This window comes from Pygocentrus nattereri, chromosome 5 (assembly GCF_015220715.1).
Source record: "Pygocentrus nattereri isolate fPygNat1 chromosome 5, fPygNat1.pri, whole genome shotgun sequence".
Taxonomy (NCBI): Eukaryota; Metazoa; Chordata; class Actinopteri; order Characiformes; family Serrasalmidae; genus Pygocentrus; species Pygocentrus nattereri.
Genome location: NC_051215.1, coordinates 13,861,380 through 13,880,005, shown reverse-complemented (window position 1 = coordinate 13,880,005; position 18,626 = coordinate 13,861,380). Strand labels below are relative to the sequence as shown.

The window sequence follows — 18,626 nt, the reverse complement described above, 5'->3', positions numbered from 1 at the left end:
AATCAGAGATTTATTTTTACTTTGAGTAAGACAGAGAGACAGGGAGAGATAGATAAAGAGAGATAGATAGAGAGAGAGAGAGAGAGAGAGATGTAACATGGCCAGTCTCTTCTGCTCTCTGCTTCAAGGTGGCAAATTGGTTCATGCAGTGTGTCCTTCATAACCTAACAAATGGCAATTGTAACTGTCCTACGAAGACAAAGAGGATGCGTGGAAGACTGTAAACTAGAAAATTCCAGAAGCAGAATTGTTAATCCAAACATTTTGTTGCCATCGACACTAGCAACAGCGCTGCTATGGCGAATGAGTTAGCCAACATGAGCCAACATGGGACCCCATCGAATACCAGGAAGTGTTTCGCACACTAAGAGAAATATTGTTTTTAGATTGTGGTGAGCGATGCTCTGATGGTTTGTTTTTCACATGCGGCAATATTTATTTTGTTTTGCCCGTGCACAGTGCGCAGGTCATAATGACACCACTTAAACCAGCCACTACCCACATAATGACATGTCCTGAATTCCAGCCATATACAGCTGTATTACTCCATAACTGTGCAAAAAAACATATTTTATACAGGTAAAGCATATGGGCTAACACCTATACGATTTAATCAGGCAGAGTAGAGTCAGCATATACAAAACCCTTTTTTAAATGACAGCTTGTGCTTCAGAGTAACAGGCTCAGAAAACAATGCAAACACAATAATAAAGGAATAGAGAAAATAGACATAAGATCCACCTGTCCAGGGTGTATCCTGCCTTCCGCCCGATGACCGCTGGGATAGGCTCCAGTACCCCCGCTGCGACCCTGAGGGAGAAGCGGCTTAGAAAATGGATGGATGGATGGATGGACATAAGATCCCCACCACCTCCCGTTCAAATACAGTTCATTACACATATAAACATAACATTTGGCCAGTTGTGTACTGTAGTTGCAGTTGTTTTATGGCACTCAGGTGTGGAGCATTCAAAAGTCAAAATATCTATTATCTTCAATTGAATACCAGACTCATAGTTTTGCTTCAGAAATCTTGTAAAGACTCAGCTTGATAGCAGAGCCATCACATAACTGCAGAAAAGCTGGTAACCTTAAATGTAATGGGGCATTTTAATTTCATAGTTTCCACACCTGCTATTACTAGACATTCCTAGACATTCCTAACAGAAACAAAGTGTCTACTGAGTCAAGATGGTATCTGTTGCAGTTTTGTCAGTTTTACAGTTGTTAACTTTATATTACAAGTTCAATGAAATGAAAATTTCAAGTTTACTCAGTTACCTACTTTTTAAAGTAAGAAAGCTGTATAATTATTATAGTTCTTATATGTTCTCTTTGGTTCATCTTCTGAGCACAGTTTGACATGCTGAGACCGTTACTGAACCTCACAGAAATTTAAACCAAACCACCATCAGATAGAACCTGTGGTAAACTCTTTGGGCCTAAGTAGACACCTCCTCTACATTACCACTGAATTTCAGGATTTATAGAATAGTACTGAATTCCCTTTGCATGCCAGCCTTTGCAATATCTGTTTACACTTCCGTTTAGTGATGCGTTATTGTACTTCCTCTTAACCAAGAAAAACAGAAGGAAGTTAGTTTTGAACTTAGCTCATCCTTTTCATGTATATTTCTTCATTTTAAAATAGATCAAATGACTGTCATTTACATTCCCCTCAGCACAGGGGTTACGTGTTAAGAAGAGTCTTCTGCAGTGGAAACTTCTAGAAGTTATGGTTATTGTAAATAGGCCAGTATTTGCTTCTATATAGAACTTTTCTTTAATGCACAACATTAAGAGAAGCATTTTATTAAGAGAAAAAGTGTTCACTGCCTTACGTTGGTCATTATGTTTGTTTAACCATTTCCAAACCATACCCCCATCTTTTTGGGAAGGGTGTGGGTAGAATAAAAAAAAATAATGAGGAAAAAAAATTCTGGGTTTTATTAAATCAACAATTTGAAACAGTAAAGAGAAGAACACTGAGGAACTTGGTACACAGCTTGAGCTAACTTTAAATGGCATAATAATAATTTCATGATTAACATGTGTCATAGTGTTAAGTCTTAGTTTCAGAAGACATTTCATAACAAATAGAGTAATAGAAAAGATCTAAATTACTCGAAGGAAATTCTAGTTCCAATTAAGCATATATATATATATATATATATATATATATATAGAGAGAGAGAGAGAGAGAGAGAGAGAGAGAGAGCGAGAGAGAGAGAGAGAGAGAGAGAGAGAGAGAGAGAGAGAGAGAGAGAGAGAGAGACTTTTAGAAATGGCTGCAATACACATGGCTTCCACAAGGTGGAAATCTAAGACAAAGACAAAGTGCTGATTGACTGGCATCATTTCCCCCCCTAATTCCTAATTGAATATTTTTAAAACTGAAAAGCTTTCTTTACATTATGTTTGTATGACACTGCTTTAAAAGTTTAAGGCATTTTTAAAGCAAGAGGTGAGTTAGAGGTGAAAGATAACAATCGCTCACATTGTGTAAGACAGCGGAAAACGCTGTATGATTCAACGTCTTCAAGAATGCAGAAACAAGCTGTATTACAGGCTCTGTGAAAGTCCACAAAATTCACCTGCTTCAAATAAAATTCACATCTGCTGAGAAACCTTGGAGTACCGCTGTAGACAGTTTGGAACTTAATGTTCTTTCTGTGGACGCGTTGCGCTGTGCAAGTCTTTCATTATTTTAAGGAAGTGGTCAGTTTTAACAGCTTTGGGGCAATTAGTCGGTTTTGCATATCTTTGGCTCCATCCTCAGTGCTGCAAAAATGTGAAGTCAGTACAAACAGAACTACTTTGGGTAATTTGGGCAAACAATGATCAACCTTTTAGAATCTTAGTAGTACTTAGAATGCAGCTTTGAAACCACTGTGAGTGATTATATTGTAGGAATTCATGTTTTAATGTTGAAGGACATGTATGCTTAACAAAGCATCTTCTAAACAGCGTGAAATCCCCACTTTATGGATTTTAGTCATCGTCAATGCACACTAGAAATCACCAGTTTGGAATCACTTGCCATATTAGAAGTTTTGTTACCTTGTGTAGAATAATAACATTTCAATCAGGAGTAGGTAACACCAAATCCACTGTGTGTCAGTCCTTTCCTACCTAATCTGATCTCAAAGATGAGCTCAAGCTTTAAACTGCAGATTTATTTTTCAGTTTATGATCTTAAGTCTTATTTTTCAGTACTGTAAATTATTTGGTAAGTACTATTTTGACATCCCCACTTTTGAAATGTGGTAAATTCCTGATGTAAAAATGTATTTGTGTAATTCATTTTGGACACATCTCACATTTTTTTCATTTCAATATACAGCTGCCTACACTGTTAGAAATAAAGGTACCATGGAGGTACATAATTCGTTCATCAAGGTACAAACAATGTAAGTGTACCCTCAAAGGTACAAGAGTGGATTTCAGGTCCAACTGTGTACCTTAAATACGTTTTTCCTAGTGGAAAAGTAGACATTTGTATATTTTTATAAACTAATGTTCTAAAAAAAACAATAAAATAAAAAGCATGGAGACGAGATGGGGAGTGTGGAGTCAGTACAGCGTAGAACATATCATTTTGGTGGATTATGGTTCAGTTATGTTCCCTGACTAAAGGTACTGAGATGTACCCCTGAGGGTACCACCACAGTGACAAATAGGGTACTGCCCCAGTGACAGCGTTGTACGTTTTCTTCAGAGAGTGTAGTATCCTACAGCCTTAAAAACAGGGTTCTGCAAAGGTTCTTTAGTAAAGACTATGGTTCTATACAGCCATGAACACTAGAACCAAGAACCATTTTCATGCTTTGCACATTGAAATGATTCTTCACATGGATAGAAAATGTGTTATAAATGTAGAACCTTTTTGAAAAGGGCACCAAAAAGGGCCCTGGAATTGTTATGATGTCAAGCTTGTAACAATAGCAGAACCCTTTTTGGTGCCATACAGAACCCTTTTCAGAAGAGTTCTACATATAACCATATGTAACACATTCTCCATGAATCTGAAGAGCCATTTCACCATGCAAAGCATGGAAATGGTTCTTTGTCTTTACTAAAAGCTTTTTAAAGACTACACTAAATTGTCATGTTATGATTTATACCCATCTCTACAACCAAAGTGTAATTAATTAGCACATTGAAAGTCAGATCTAGGGAAAATTCAATGAATAGATTAGACTTACAGATTTACAGTTAAAAGAGTGTTAAAGATGAGTAAAAGCACTGCTGTAAAAGTGTGCTGAAACGGGTGAAAAGAGAACGTGTTAAAGTTTGCTGAACAGGAGCGTGATCTTTTAGACACCAACACCTTTTAGTTCCAGGTTCACAGCTTTTATCTGTGGGTGAGATATCTGCTACAAAAGGACCTCATGCTCAGGAAATGACACAATTCACAGTTGTTTTGCTATTAGGGAACTTGAGAAAGGAGGTATGTGTCAGTTTCCACCCTGAGTGGTCAGTGAAAAAAAAAAATGACGGCACACTGTCGACCATATAGCTTTTGAAGAGCACTGCAGCCTTCGAAACCTCCTAATCCAAGTCATTTCTTTTCATCGTATTTCTTTCAGGTTAATCACAAAATGAGTTGGATGGGATTTATTTCAGTGAAAAAAGTGAAGAAACAAACGTGTAGATAGAACAGGAGGAATTCAACCTCAGAGTTATACTGTATACACTGAACGGACTCCCACAAGTCCACCACAGAGCAGGTATTACTTAGAGGGTGGATCATTCTCAGCACTGCAAGGACACTGATGTGGTGGTGGTGTGTTAGTGTGTGTTGTGCTGGCACAAGTGGATTAGACACAGCAGTGCTCCTGTCCACTCTGTTAGGCACTTCTACCTTGTTGGTCCAGATTTCACTTAAACTACACCGTATCACTTAAACTACACACACACACATTTTCTAAGCCGCTTCTCACTCAGGGTCGCGGTGGGGTGCTGGAGCCTATCCCAGCGGTCATTGGGCGGTAGGCAGGATTTACCCCGGACAGGTCGCCAGCCCATCACAAGGCAGACAGACAGACACAGACAATCACTCACATACTCACACCTAGGGGCAATGTAGCGTGTCCACTTGGCCTAACTGCATGTCTTTGGACTGTGAGAGGAAACCGGAGAACCCGGATGAAACCCATGCAGACATGCAAACTCACTTAAACTATTGTCTTACTACTATCTCAGTCAATACGTTAAGATTAAATGAATCCTTCTGAATATGTATGGTCTGAATACTTAACTGCTGTTTAAGTTTTTTTTTTTTTTGATACTGAAGTTTGAACTAAACACAACGCTGAGCCACAGGGCTCAGCCTCTTGGGCCCCCTCTCGTGGCAGAGGCCCTGAAAGCTATTTCTTTTTTCCTGGGCAGCCCTGAGTTCAGGTCTTATAAAATTGGGAAGGAAAGCTACTAATGCCTGGTGATTTATTTGTTTTGAACATAGAAAAGTGGTGGTAATTTAAAGCTATACCAAATCCCTGGTTTATTTCATGGCTTATATAGTTTTACAACTAACAATCTTTAATGTCCATGCCATTTCAGAGGCCAGAAAGCTTTTCATACTTAATTTTTCCAGAGTGCAGTGCATTGCTAGAGGCTTGAAAGCTTGACTTAAAACCATTTTTATTTAGAGTTAAAGATGGCAGGTTGGTATTAATGAGTATCTATATCCGGCCAAAAAAAAGGACTGAATCAGATCCAGTCCTGTAAGAAATGTAACCTGAAATGGCACACCGTCACGTTGTCTGATGTGATGTTGTTTGTACTGTATTTCTTCCTGTGTTGTAATAGTGTTTGAGTAGTTTCAGAATGACAGTCTACTTTCAGATGTGACTACCTTACTGAAATGAATCTCAGTACGCTTTCCTGTGCGTTACACTGTACCAGATTATCTTGCTATATCGGCAGATATTTTTGCTTGTTTCAAGCATTATTTCTTTAAAGAAGCAAACTTATCTGCCAATAGAGAGAGATAATCTTACAACAATACCCATACAACATCTCCAAATGAGAAATATTAGATATATCAACTACATGTATGATGATTTCACTTGAGATGCTCATTTTGCAGTGTAGTAGGGGCCCTACATAAAATAAAGGTTATGTTTTGTATTGATAGCAATGATATACCCAGGTCATGTATTTCGGCCTAGTGGGTAGATGTATAATGCAAAGCAGTGTAGTCAATGGCATGTCTCACGCTACTGCTATGCTTACTGGTCCAATTTAATGCATGAACAAGCATTATGTACCATTGTTATGCTTGCAGGACTTTGTCATTTCCCCTTTTACTTTGCTTTCTCCCTAATTTATGTCCTGTGGCTCCCTATGACATCTGCAGGACTTTCTCAGACAGTTAGCACTAAGACAAATTACAAGTTGTGTTGCAGCTAATGACAGTCGTTCAAGTTCTTTGGTACTGCGTCTAGATTAGAGTGTGAACCTCAGCAGCCAGAAAGCACACTGTGGAAGACCGATCCTAAAAGAGAGAAAGGCACGCAGTGCGCTTGCCACATGACTTAGTCACAGTGATGTGGTTAGGTTGAGTCATGACTCAGAAGCTGCGGTCTTTCATAGCGTGCTGTGTAATAATGGGGTGTCTCTTTTCTCCCACCTGCACCAGCTGCATCTCCTCAACAAACCCTGCAGGTTTCGCTGTGGTCACTAATCACACACCTGATTCACGCTAAGCTGTTTCAGTGGTAGTATTAACAATTATGGTAGAAGTGAGTAAGTAGCAATGGGCTGAAAAAAGAGAACAAGAGGAGAAAACACTGGTGTCTGGTGGAATGACAGCAGCTGTAATGGTTTTCTTGGAGTGAGGTGTTACTGTCCAGTTAAGAGATGCTGCTGCACCCGCTGAGTGATTACATAGTTAAATTGCATCATGTATAATGGATCAATTAATGAACTTGGTTCTAATGAATGGATCCCAAAACACAGTTCACAGTTTGGAAAGAGAGGAGAAGGAGCAAATTACCTTCGAGTTGTGTTTGGATTATGTTTGGAGAAGCTTTAAGCGTTATCAGTATGCAGATGCATGTTAGCTATAGCTGTATTTCCTTGTCTTGTAATTCCTTGTCTTGCATTTACAGGTGCTTGGCGTCCAAGTAAGGGAGCCTAGGCCATCAAAGGCCATCAAAATGCGGGAGAAAAGATTTCTGATTACTCAAAAGAAAATAGTCCCCTGATTACAGTGAGCATAATCTTTTAATGCAGGCATTGATTTGTTGTGCCCTTGTGCCTTTATTTCCACTTTAAATAAGAGTGACTCTTACTTGCCAAACTCTACCTTGATGATTACCAATATTAATGCTATCGCAATGACAGTGTTTACATAGCACCGGTGCTTGTGTTGCAAGCATGTCCCCCAGGCCCTGATGGTGGCCGCGAGAGCTGGCAGGAAGGCGGGGCCCTAGCTCCGAGTGGGTATGGGCGCATGCCACACTACAGTAAAAGATGAAACAATGCCTTTTTTTAATGCTCACATGTTAACGCAGCATTGAAATCTCCAACAAATGGTTCCATGAAAGGTTTGTTTCAAGAACCTTTTCAAGGCCTAAAGTTTACATATTGTAAGAGTTCTAATATAATGGTAGTTAAAAAAGTTCTTCATGGGAGCAAAAATGGTTCTACTTTGGCATCACATATGACTGTTTTTGCTGATTGTGGGAACTTTAACAGAGCTAGGTACATAGTAAAGTTAACAGGAAAGAAAGTTGAATGCTACAGGGACAAAAAACAATGGGGAAATTACATTCTTCAACCATTTGTCCTAGACAATTACTCCTAGTGCTGTAAGAGACATGGCTCAGATTTAGTAGCCAAAACATGCCATGGCATGCTGTCAGTTATTATAGTTACTAGGCAATTAAACACTAGGTCAGCAATCCTGTGTTGTGTTGAAAATTTTATTTGTTAATTCCTGATTGTTTTTCCTGATTGTGAAAACCACAATGAAGCAAGTGTCCACCTCCTAAAATTTAATTCTGGCTATGCCCATGGTATTAAAATGTTATTGTACTTATAGGTTATTTATGTACAGCATATGTTATTAGTGCTAACGTTAGCACAAAACCATGTATGCACTGGACATTAATTAAGATTAATATTACTTACATGGAGTTTTTGTCTTGCCCTTGCGTGTTAAAATATAATCTCCCCTACAGCAGCGACTGAACCCAATCAGCAAGAAAAGGAGAGCTCAACTGGCACCCAGACCACTGTGCCACTAAGTGATAAACCCAGCGAGCTCACTGTTGTGGATCTGAGTGATGGAGATCCAGCTATTTCTACCAAGACCTCAGTGGAGTCTCTGGATGTGCCACTTAATGAAAACAATAGCAACAACCGAGCACAAGCAAACAGTGGGTGGAAAACTGAAACCTATTCCTATTAAAATATTCCTATAAGTTAAGCCTTTTCTGATCCCAGTAATTGCCATGCAAAAATCTCACAAATGGTAATTTGATTTTTAGAGACACTCTGATATTTAAAGTCTTAAACAAGCATAGTTCAGTTAATTGACTGCAGTTTTCCTGCTTTCTTTGCTTTCTCTCTTGCAGTGCGTGATTTTAGTGGTGACTTCACTGAGATCTCCCTTGATGATGGACTTTAAGTCAAGCAAAAAATGTGAGTTCTACATCTTTACATGCACATTTCTATGTAATCTCCATAGATCGGGTCAGTAGTTTACTTGCATGTGTGGTCTGATTGATTTGCCCTCCTGCTAATTGCTCACTATAAATACAGCATATAAAACAAAATGGCATCATGAGAAACTCATCCTCAAGATTGTACGGTATGTCCAAAAGTGTGTTGCTTATCCAACGTTTCTTCAGAAATCAAGGGTATTAATAGAGAGTTTGTTCCCATTTCTACTCTTCTGGGAAGGCTTTACTTTGCTGTGAGACATTGATTGCATTCAGCCACAAGAGCATTAGTGAGGTAAGGCACTAATGTTGGATGATTAGTTCTGGAACACACAGCACTCATCCCAAAGGAAACCACTGGTGCTGCATCACTCCTGAGAATGCGGTTCCGCTTATATCCCTGTGCTGATGCTTGGCATTGGGCATGATGATCTGAGGCTCATGTGCAGCTGCGCCAGAGTGTCCCATTCTATAAGCAATGCTTTTCTATGAAGATTGTGTGCACCTAGTGCTTGTGTCAGCAATAGGTGCCTCCTGAAGTAGCTGGATTCACTAATTTGAAGGGGTAACTAGATAGTCCAAAAGTATGCAGACATATTTTTCAGCAAATGTATGCATTTTGCTTTCTTGTTATCATAAAACATAGTTTTATTTACAATGGTCAGTTAGCAAGGGCATTTATAGATTAACATGCTAGCTAACTACATTGCCTCAGACCGTTGTTTCAAATGGCTGCCGAGCTGACTAACCAGCACTCTTGTCAAACATAAAATTTGTCGAACACGGTGATCGGTGATTGCAAATCTGAGTAAACTCTTGATTCGTGGTGAAATCACAGTCTAGCTAGAGTGTTTCATTAATTTGCTACAGGTGCCTGAACAAGACAGATCGCCTTTTATACCCATCCCATGTAACTAGTAGCCATACAGGTTACAGTAGCTGGCAGAAATGCAGCTAATAAGCACAAAACATGAAATATAACTCATAAGCAATTGAAAATTAATGTTCATTTTAAGTGATTTCCCCAAAATGACAGTTTAAATTCAATCATATTGTAGTTAATATTATAAATATACTCATCATGAATTACTAGATTGCTGTATGCCTTTGTTTGAAAATGTAAATGAGTTATGCATCATCCAAAAGTCACCAGACTGGCTCAGAAAGCAGATTAAAGTCACAGAACTTTATTAAACATCTGATAGCTAAGACTGCACAGTGTCATCAAGCACAGTCAGCACGCAATCAAGCACACTCAGACTGGCCCTCATGTCATCAGGCCCTTGAGAGGGCTAGCTCAGCTGGGGATTTCTCTGTCAGAGAGTTATTAGTGACAGCATGTTAGCAGCTCACCTGTGCAGGAGCAGGTGAAGGCTTTGGGGCTGCCAAGAGCTCCCCATGCCTCTTCACTTCCCAGGAGACTGTCACGGCTCTTCCCAGCTGATGAGAGGGCCTTATCACCACCTTTTCAGCAGATAGAGCCACCTCTTATAACCAGCTGAGGAGAGCGTACTGAAAAATATCTCTCAAGTCCTGATACTTCTGACAAACCATCTGTCGGGGTTAACATACACTGTGGAGAACCACAGTGTAACATGGTCTCCTTAATCTTCAAGTGAAGGACATATTTGAAGTACACTTTTTCTTGATATACTGTAAGATCACGGGTCCATGTACATGACTTAAATCCTAGCTTGCAAAAGGGATTCCACACTCTTGAATGGTTACCAATGGTTAAGCGATTGATTATTTAACATGGATAAGCACAATATGTATGCGCAACTATGATAAGACTAAACAGTAGAATTAATAGTGTAATAAACTGATAACAAATGGACAAAATAGATAAAAATGAGAATCCTTAAGAAAAGAATTAATAGGAAGACAAATTCTTAAATTTAACTCTCAGTATATTCATCCCATTTCACCCCTCATCGCTCATTACCAGTTCAACATAATTTCACACACAAAAAGCCAGCGGTGTCCTTGTTAAGTGGCAGGTTAGAGTTATTTTATTTCATTATATTAATTAAAATTTTTCATTCCACCAGAAGAATGGTCACTAAGGGGCCTGCACAAAGAATTAAAGTAATTAAGGCGGTTTGTTTAGCATCACCATGCCTTTAAGGCCAAAGAGAGTCCTAATTGTTAGGCCATAATCTGGCCAAGTATAAACTATAAACCTGCATATTCAATGTATCCTCTTGTTTCAGTGATGGTAGCTGCAACAGATGAGTAACACAGCTTTCTGGGAAAATACAAGCACTGGTGACTACATATAGCTGCTGATGAGCCACTACTGCTACTAGTGATTGCGGACAATTATTGGCAAATGTAAACATGAAAACAACATATCCTGTAGTTTCCTGCTATACAAAGAAACTCATTTGAATGTATGAGGGGCTCTTCCAAACTGTGCTGCCTGGATATCATGAGAGTTTAAGTCATAACAAATAATCTAAACTTTTGTTATCATGCCCTGGATAATTGTATCCACCTTCTTAAAGACAGCACCCATTTTAATTTGCAGTAGCTGAAACAGAATCCAGGTAAGGCTTTGAGGCTATAGTTAAGTCCGGGGAGGGGTCAAGCATAGGCCACAGTACTAGCTTTGAGAAGGAATAGGCTCTCTGCTTTCATCTGTCAGTCATGACAGACAGAGCCCACAGGCAAGGCTGCTAATACCCCCTGTGGCGCCGTTCTGGAGGAAACAGAGGTTGAGTTTTCCCCTCAGCTGCGTGAGTTGGTGTGTGTATGTGTGCTTGGATATGCCTGGATGTGTGTTTTTGTGTTTCTGCATACTTTTGCTTGTGTAAGAAATAGAAGATTTCTATGAGTAGAGCCAAAGTTGATCTTTCCATTTGTTAACATGGAGTACTTTATTACTTAATTAAAATTTAGGAGGAAATCCTTCCAGAAAATTGTAAAACGTTTTAACTGTTAGCAAGTGCACATGGAGTGAGCCAGTTCCACATATCACTTTATCACAGTTATTTATAATCCCATATATACAGCAGCCGTGTAAATTTATATCTCAGCCTGGCTCAATATCTCATTTTATACCAGCTCATATACTATCACCTCTCATGGTGAAATATAGCACAGACAGGTTATTCTGTGCAACACACATATATGCATACATAAACTGTGAGCTCCATGTTTACCTCTTGCTGTGGCACTATTGATTTGGTTTTAGGTTTCAACTTGTCTCAAGGGGAACTGCATTTTGAGGTGCAGCTAGGGTTCTGGAATTCACTTCTGCCAAGCACGTTGACTAACTTTGAGGGAAAAAATAGAGATTGTGGAGAAACACTATCCATACAGTCTCCAGAAGTTAGAATTGATGTGTAATAATAGTGTATTGTAATAACAGTGCATTGTTGCAGTAGTGAGCCTTACCGTCTATGAGTGTTGAAAAGTAGAGTTTATATTTGCACTAGAACACAAGCACATTTAGGTGTCCAGAATCAAAGTGTAGGGTTATAGGCTATTTTTGCACCCTAATAATTTTTTTAGTTTTAAAAAATCTAAACCAAAGTATATACTTAAGTTTAACAATTTAGTTTTTTTTCAACTTTTGTAAATGTCTTATGCCTGTTTTTCTCCATAGAGTAATTACATGTTCTCCAAACCATAATGGGTGATATAGTTGATGTAGTTTATTAGATAGCTGGCACCTATTGCCTTTAACCTAATTTACTGAAATCAAGCATAAATAAAATGTAGTAACACTTTACAGGAGCTACATGTAAACAAGGTATTCATGCCACATACACAAAAAGTACAGCAACAATTCTAATTGTAATTAAGTTAAATTAAATTCATTGTAACTAAATAATCATTTTGAAACATTCATTAATAAGTACCAATATATAATGTAATGATATTATAATACGATCATTAATTATTTTTTCAAATCAAATCACGTTTGTCACATCACAGTTACACAGATGTGAAGGTGAGTGAAAATCTTAGGTGCGTAGCCCCCTCGCAGTACTTAAATGCAAAAATATATCAGAAAAAATATATACACATACACAGTATGCAGATCAATAAACACCAGTAAATTTAAATGTATTCAGGGAATAAACAACCAATGAAAGTTGAGAATTATTTTTCAAAGTCATAAATTTCTTGAGTGATGTGAAATCCAAGCAATCAATCCTGCTAATCAATACCAACTTATTAAAATACCAAAATATTGCTGCAGTATTCATGAACTGTACAGTAATATTAATATAACAGTAAACTTGTATTATCACACATACAGGATGATCACTATGAAATATTAGTGAATATTAGATGGAAGTAATCCTGTGACCCTGATGGAGAAGCGGCTTAGAAAATGGATGGATGGATGGATGGATGGATGGATGGATGGATGGATGGATGGATGGATGGATGGAGTAATGCACAATTCCATGCAATTTATAGGACGTGAAATATCAAACTAATGATGTCACAGCTCGACCAATGTGTGCTGTGTCAAAAGTTTCCATGTGCCTGACTTCATTATGCGACTTTGAAGGGTGTTTAATAGGGCCGAGTTTTGTGAGAAAAACATTGTTTAAGGCCTTCTGGAAGTTCTAGATACATCGTTGCATTGGCACATAGCAGTCTAAGTTGTTTTTAGAAATGGAAAACATAATGGTAATAAGGCTATTCTGTTCAAATAAAGCACAGAATGTCTTTTACAAGCTTCAGATGTCCCTGTTTAATCACCAACAACCAAAATGTTTCACGTGTATCACCCTTAGCTTAATTCTAGCAAGATACTTGTACTACTACTAATACTAAATATTCTTAGGAGCACTAGCAGCATTAGTATTTTTGTAAAGGGGCTTTTTCAAATTGTGGCCGAGTTTTGACTTTTATTGCCTGAACTGAAGGCTTATCTCTAATAATCACCGTGCGCTGCTGCTAATGTCAGGCCAATGCAGCCACACTGAAGATAATCTGAGAAAACACCAAAGAAAGTCTTGCAAAAGAAAAAAAGTAAGTGTTCCTAGAAAAAAAATAAAAAAGGTATGAAACCAATCATTTGTCCCACCTGGTTTTGTTTTAACTGGTGGGCTTGAAAGATAGACCAAGACAAACTGCTGCTGTTTATAATGACAGCTGTGACATATCTTAGACCAGAATAATTAGCCTTAACCTGTGAGAGTGCTACCTGGGCTATTACCTTCCAGTGCTGGAGTATATCATATGCTTTCCAATCAGTGTCGGATGAACCATTTCCAGGTTTGTAAGGGGGGCTGGTAGGCCTCATAAATATTTTGGATATAATGACAGACAGCATTTGCAGGTCACAGCCTCATTCTCCCTGTGGTGATGGCTTTACCCAATAAAAGAGACAAAGCTTGTCATTAGGAAGTAGTGTTTTATTTTATAGGGAAGACAACAGTTGGTTGGTGAATAGATGTGCAGGTTCAAAGACAGGATACACATCTATAGATGGTTAGACAGGGGCCTTTGTGGGATACAGCAGAGAGAGAGAAGATTATCCATTTGAATATGTATCATTTATATAAAGGTTTGATTATTGCACTGGAAAATATAGCACTTAAATACATAAAAAAAAAACAACAACAACAACAAAATGGTGGTTTGTGAGCTGTATGCAAAAGTTTGGGCACTCTTGGTCAAATTATATGTATATAGAAAATAAACCCACACATGCTCAAACAAAGAACACCCTTCTGCATGTTTATGTCCACAATTACTGATTATTTGCTGAATTTAACATAGCAAAAAAAGAAATATGACAAAATATGAAAAAGTTATGGCATATATTATATTTTATGTGTTTTTCCAAAATGTTTAGAAAAGAAATTATTTGCTAAAATATGCAGACAAATGACATATTTAATTTTGTAAAATCAAAACATGTAATTTGACCAGTGGAGCTCATACTTTTGCATACAACTGTACATGCATTCTGTTGCACGCCCCTGAGTACTTGTGACAGAGTTAATATATAATTGTAATTATATAGTATAGTTGTAGGATGTATCTAGAGAAAAGATTTCAGTGATTATTTATTTCAAGTGTTTTTTTATTTTAGTAATGTTAGGCTCAACAGAAATTATAATATATAATATAAATATAAAGCTTTTGACAGAGTAAACTGGAAATTTCTATTTACCACACTACATAAGATTTGGAGAATCATTTGTTAAATGGATCCAGATATTATACACCTCACCCAAAGCCACAGTCAGTACTAATGGGATAATGTCACAGCCTATCACACTGCACAGAGGTACTAGACAAGGATGCTCACTGTTTCCATACATTTTCTCTATCTTTATCAAACCACTATCAGCCACAATACATCAAAACATAAATATAAAAGGAATACAAACATCTATCATGGAACACAAAATAGCCTGTATGTTGATGATATCTTGCTTTTCTTACAAAGCCCAATTAAATCAATAACAGAAACTATTCAAACTATCAGAACTTATTAAAAAATCTCAGAATATTTCATCAATTGATCAAAATCCACAATCTTTCCATTAAATATGAATAAGCTTAATGATAAAATTAAAACACTACCCATCCCTGTATGTACCAATTACATCACATATCTGAGTATTAACATTTCCCCTAAGTTGTTAGAGTTGTTTAAACTTAACCTTATTCCATTAACCAAAACAATAATCGTAATACATGTAACAATAACCAAGGCTTTACAAACCTTCCCCTCTCCCTTCTCGGTAGAATAGCTGCAAACAAAATGAAAGTATTACCTAAAATAAGCTATTTACTTTCAGTGATCCCCACTGAACCCCCACCTGTTTGGTTCAAATCTTTGGACACTACAATAACCAAATTTTATTGGAAAAATAAACCACCCAGAATGAAACTCTCCACATAACAAAACTCAAAGTCTCACAGTGGCCTAGATGTCCCAACTTCTTCCACTATTTCCTTGCAAATCAGCTCTAACACATGCTAAAATGGAAAAACCCCAACATACCAGACACCTCATGGATTGATATAGAATAGGTATTGTGCAAAGACATCCAAATATTCGATTTACCATTTATCAGTCAGTCAATTAAAAAGCATCCATGTTTTAACAATATTACAGTGGCAACAACTCTGGCAGCTTGGTGGTCACTTCCCAAGATGACAAATTCAGTCCTCACACCAACTATCTACACTCCCATCTGGTATAACCTGGACTTTATCATCAATAAAAAAAAGTTAAACTTCTCCACCTGGATGGAAAAAGGCATCACACATCTTAATCATTTTTATCACAACGATATCTTTGTCACTCCCACAACTAATCCAGAAATATGGCATCAGGAGCACTCAGTTTTTACAATATCAACAATGAAGATCAGTAATATGTCCAAAAATCGACTCAAAAACACTAGACTTGTCAATTCCAATCTCAGAATTTATTAACATCACCACTACTAAAAAACTACTATCCAAAATATTATATCCTAAATATGTCAAATAATAGCTAAATCAAATCTCACATTTACTATACCAGTCAGACAATGGGAGCAAGACTTATCATTAGCTCCTGATGCAGATTTCTGGATTTTTGGACTTAATAATAATAATAATCACCATGTGACCAACCTACAACTTATTCAGTATAAAGTCAGTCACAGAGTGCACTACACCACACAAAATGTTTTAAATGGCATTCACAAACACAGCAATCTGTACACAATGCACCCAAAACACAAATGACAGCTATATCCATGCCATGTGGCACTGCATACCCATTCATCAGTTTCGGCGAGAAATCATCATTTTCCTATCCCATGCCTTTGTCAGCAACATCCACCAATCACTGTCACTCTGCCTGCTATGAGACATATTAACAACCAATTGGACAAAAGAAAATAATAGCATGCTTCTCATAGTGCTAACCATTGGCAAGATAACCATACTCATGAACTGCAAAACAAAACATAACATTAACTACTGGAAAATGAATGGGTTATATTTCAATGGAAAAACTGTCAGAATCCATCAAAAACAACAACCCAGACAAAATAACAAATAAATAAATAAATAAATGTTAGTCTCGTATCTCCTGTGCGAAGCTAAAGAAGCAAAATCTGGCCACCAGGCACCACTTGGCTGACTGGCTACATCTGGGGTAAGTGGAAAATAGTGTAAACTGGATTTGTCACTGAACCATGATTGAGACGTGGTTAGCCAAGATAATGCTAGATTGATTCTATTTTGCAGAGGAATTTAGAGAGCCACCCTGTACAACACAATCCTTAGAGACCAATTTCCCCCAACAGCTCAAACAAAGCAGATGAGTGTGGAGTTCTGGGGCCCTGCTGGATTTATGACTGCTGTCTGTTTCCCAGACCTGGAGGGGCTTACCCTGCATGCTCTGGTGTGGAGCTAATAATTCTGAGTGTGTGTGTCTAAGGTGTGTCTAAGGCTGTTTGACCACAGGTGTGTATAAGTATTGTGTGTGTGTGTGTGAATGTGTGTGCTTCCTGGCTGGGTTTTGATGTGGTAAAGGGGCTTGACTGCTTCACCTGGCCAGCTGTAGGCCCACATAAAGCAGGTGGTATGAGTGTTCTGCTTTTCTGTGTCCAGCTGGGGGAGCTTGTGAGTAAATTCTTTCTCCACAAGGTTTAAGACTACTAACGACTCAGAGGTCAAATTAAAACAATTTGGTCATTTTTTTATTCTTAAACACATTCAGTGATTTTGATGTCTGGGCTTTGGGCTTTTTTGGGCTTTCTTCTGGGCTCTTTTTTTTTAGCAGTCTGCTTGGGATTGTTGGAATCAATGCTTTTAAACATGCTTGACTGATGGATGTAGACACAGTTTGAAGAGTCTTCTGTTCCTTCGGCAGCTTACATTCTGCCATTTGTCTCCGATTTAGACTCATCAATACATAACCTTACTCTACATCTCATACCTCCAGGTTTGATGTTCTAGTCTTCTATGCTTTGTGTTTATTTTCTTTTATCAGTAAGGGCTTTTTTGACAACTACACATCATTTCTAACCAATTGAGTTGTCTTCTCACAGTGGAAGGATGAATTTGCAAGGCAGCTATATATATATATATATATATATATATATATATATATATATTGGGAATGCTGTGTGCTAGAGACTTCTTTTTCCTTGAAGGGTGGTATTGTCCACTTCTAATCAGGGCTCCAGTTTGTTTGTATCCCTTTCAGAAGCTTTGTAATGCAACCTTGCACTGCAATGTCTATTTGGAGACAAAAAAAAGTCGATAAAAATGAATGATTCCTTTGATTATCAATCAGTTTCTCTGTGTTAAAGAGTTACTGTTGTTAGCATGGCTGTTAGCTATCCAGTCATGCCTTGGGTTGAGTCTGATGACCATTTAGAGATTGTGTTCCTAGCTTGTGAACAAATCAGAGGCAGTGTTTCTGAGCTGTCGACAGCACAATGCTATCCTTCTGGGTAAAATAAAAGCTTTTAGAAAGTGAAAATGAATAACGATTTAATGCAAATTAAATGAATGCTAGGGTGGTCTCTGACTTTTCCCAATGCTGTAGGTTAATATCCTTCACTCTTTTGCACTTCATTTCTAAATTGTTAACCTTGATTTTTGCAGTATTTAATAGTATTTGCTATGTTGCTTTGGCTTTCATTGTTTGCATGCTTTAGTTCATGTAAATAAATGTAAAATCTAAATGTTTGTACCTTGGGAGATAGTAGTTATAGAAACTGTGTCTCTTACAAAAGTGTTTTTAATGATATACTTTTATCTTCCTGCAGCTCTCATTAAATGAGAGAAATCCAACTGTTTTAATGACCTACTGCTTCTTTAATGAGAAACCCCCCAACATCTGCACCACTGGAGCAATATAAAGTTTCTTTCTGCTATAGAAACTGCGCTCTGGGTAACTAGATGAGGCCTCTCAGCTAGCATGCCTGACTGTCATTTAGTGGATCTTCAAGTTCGAGCCTCATT

The 18,626-nt window shown here is 37.8% G+C and overlaps 1 protein-coding gene across 2 annotated transcripts in view; it reads left to right on the top strand.

Annotated features, from left to right (window-relative positions):
* Nucleotides 1-18,626, top strand: part of si:dkey-27h10.2 (cell wall protein DAN4) — a 40,567-nt gene that overhangs the window by 8,736 nt on the left and 13,205 nt on the right. Inside the window, exons 9-10 of one of the 2 annotated variants that reach the window (XM_017701428.1) lie at nt 8,193-8,387; nt 8,586-8,652. In XM_017701428.1, the coding sequence (XP_017556917.1) occupies nt 8,193-8,387; nt 8,586-8,638 (248 nt within the window). In that variant the 3' untranslated portion in view covers nt 8,639-8,652. Of the gene's footprint in view, nt 1-8,189; nt 8,388-8,585; nt 8,653-18,626 lie in introns of both variants that reach the window. The other variant, XM_017701427.1, reaches the window with a different exon arrangement.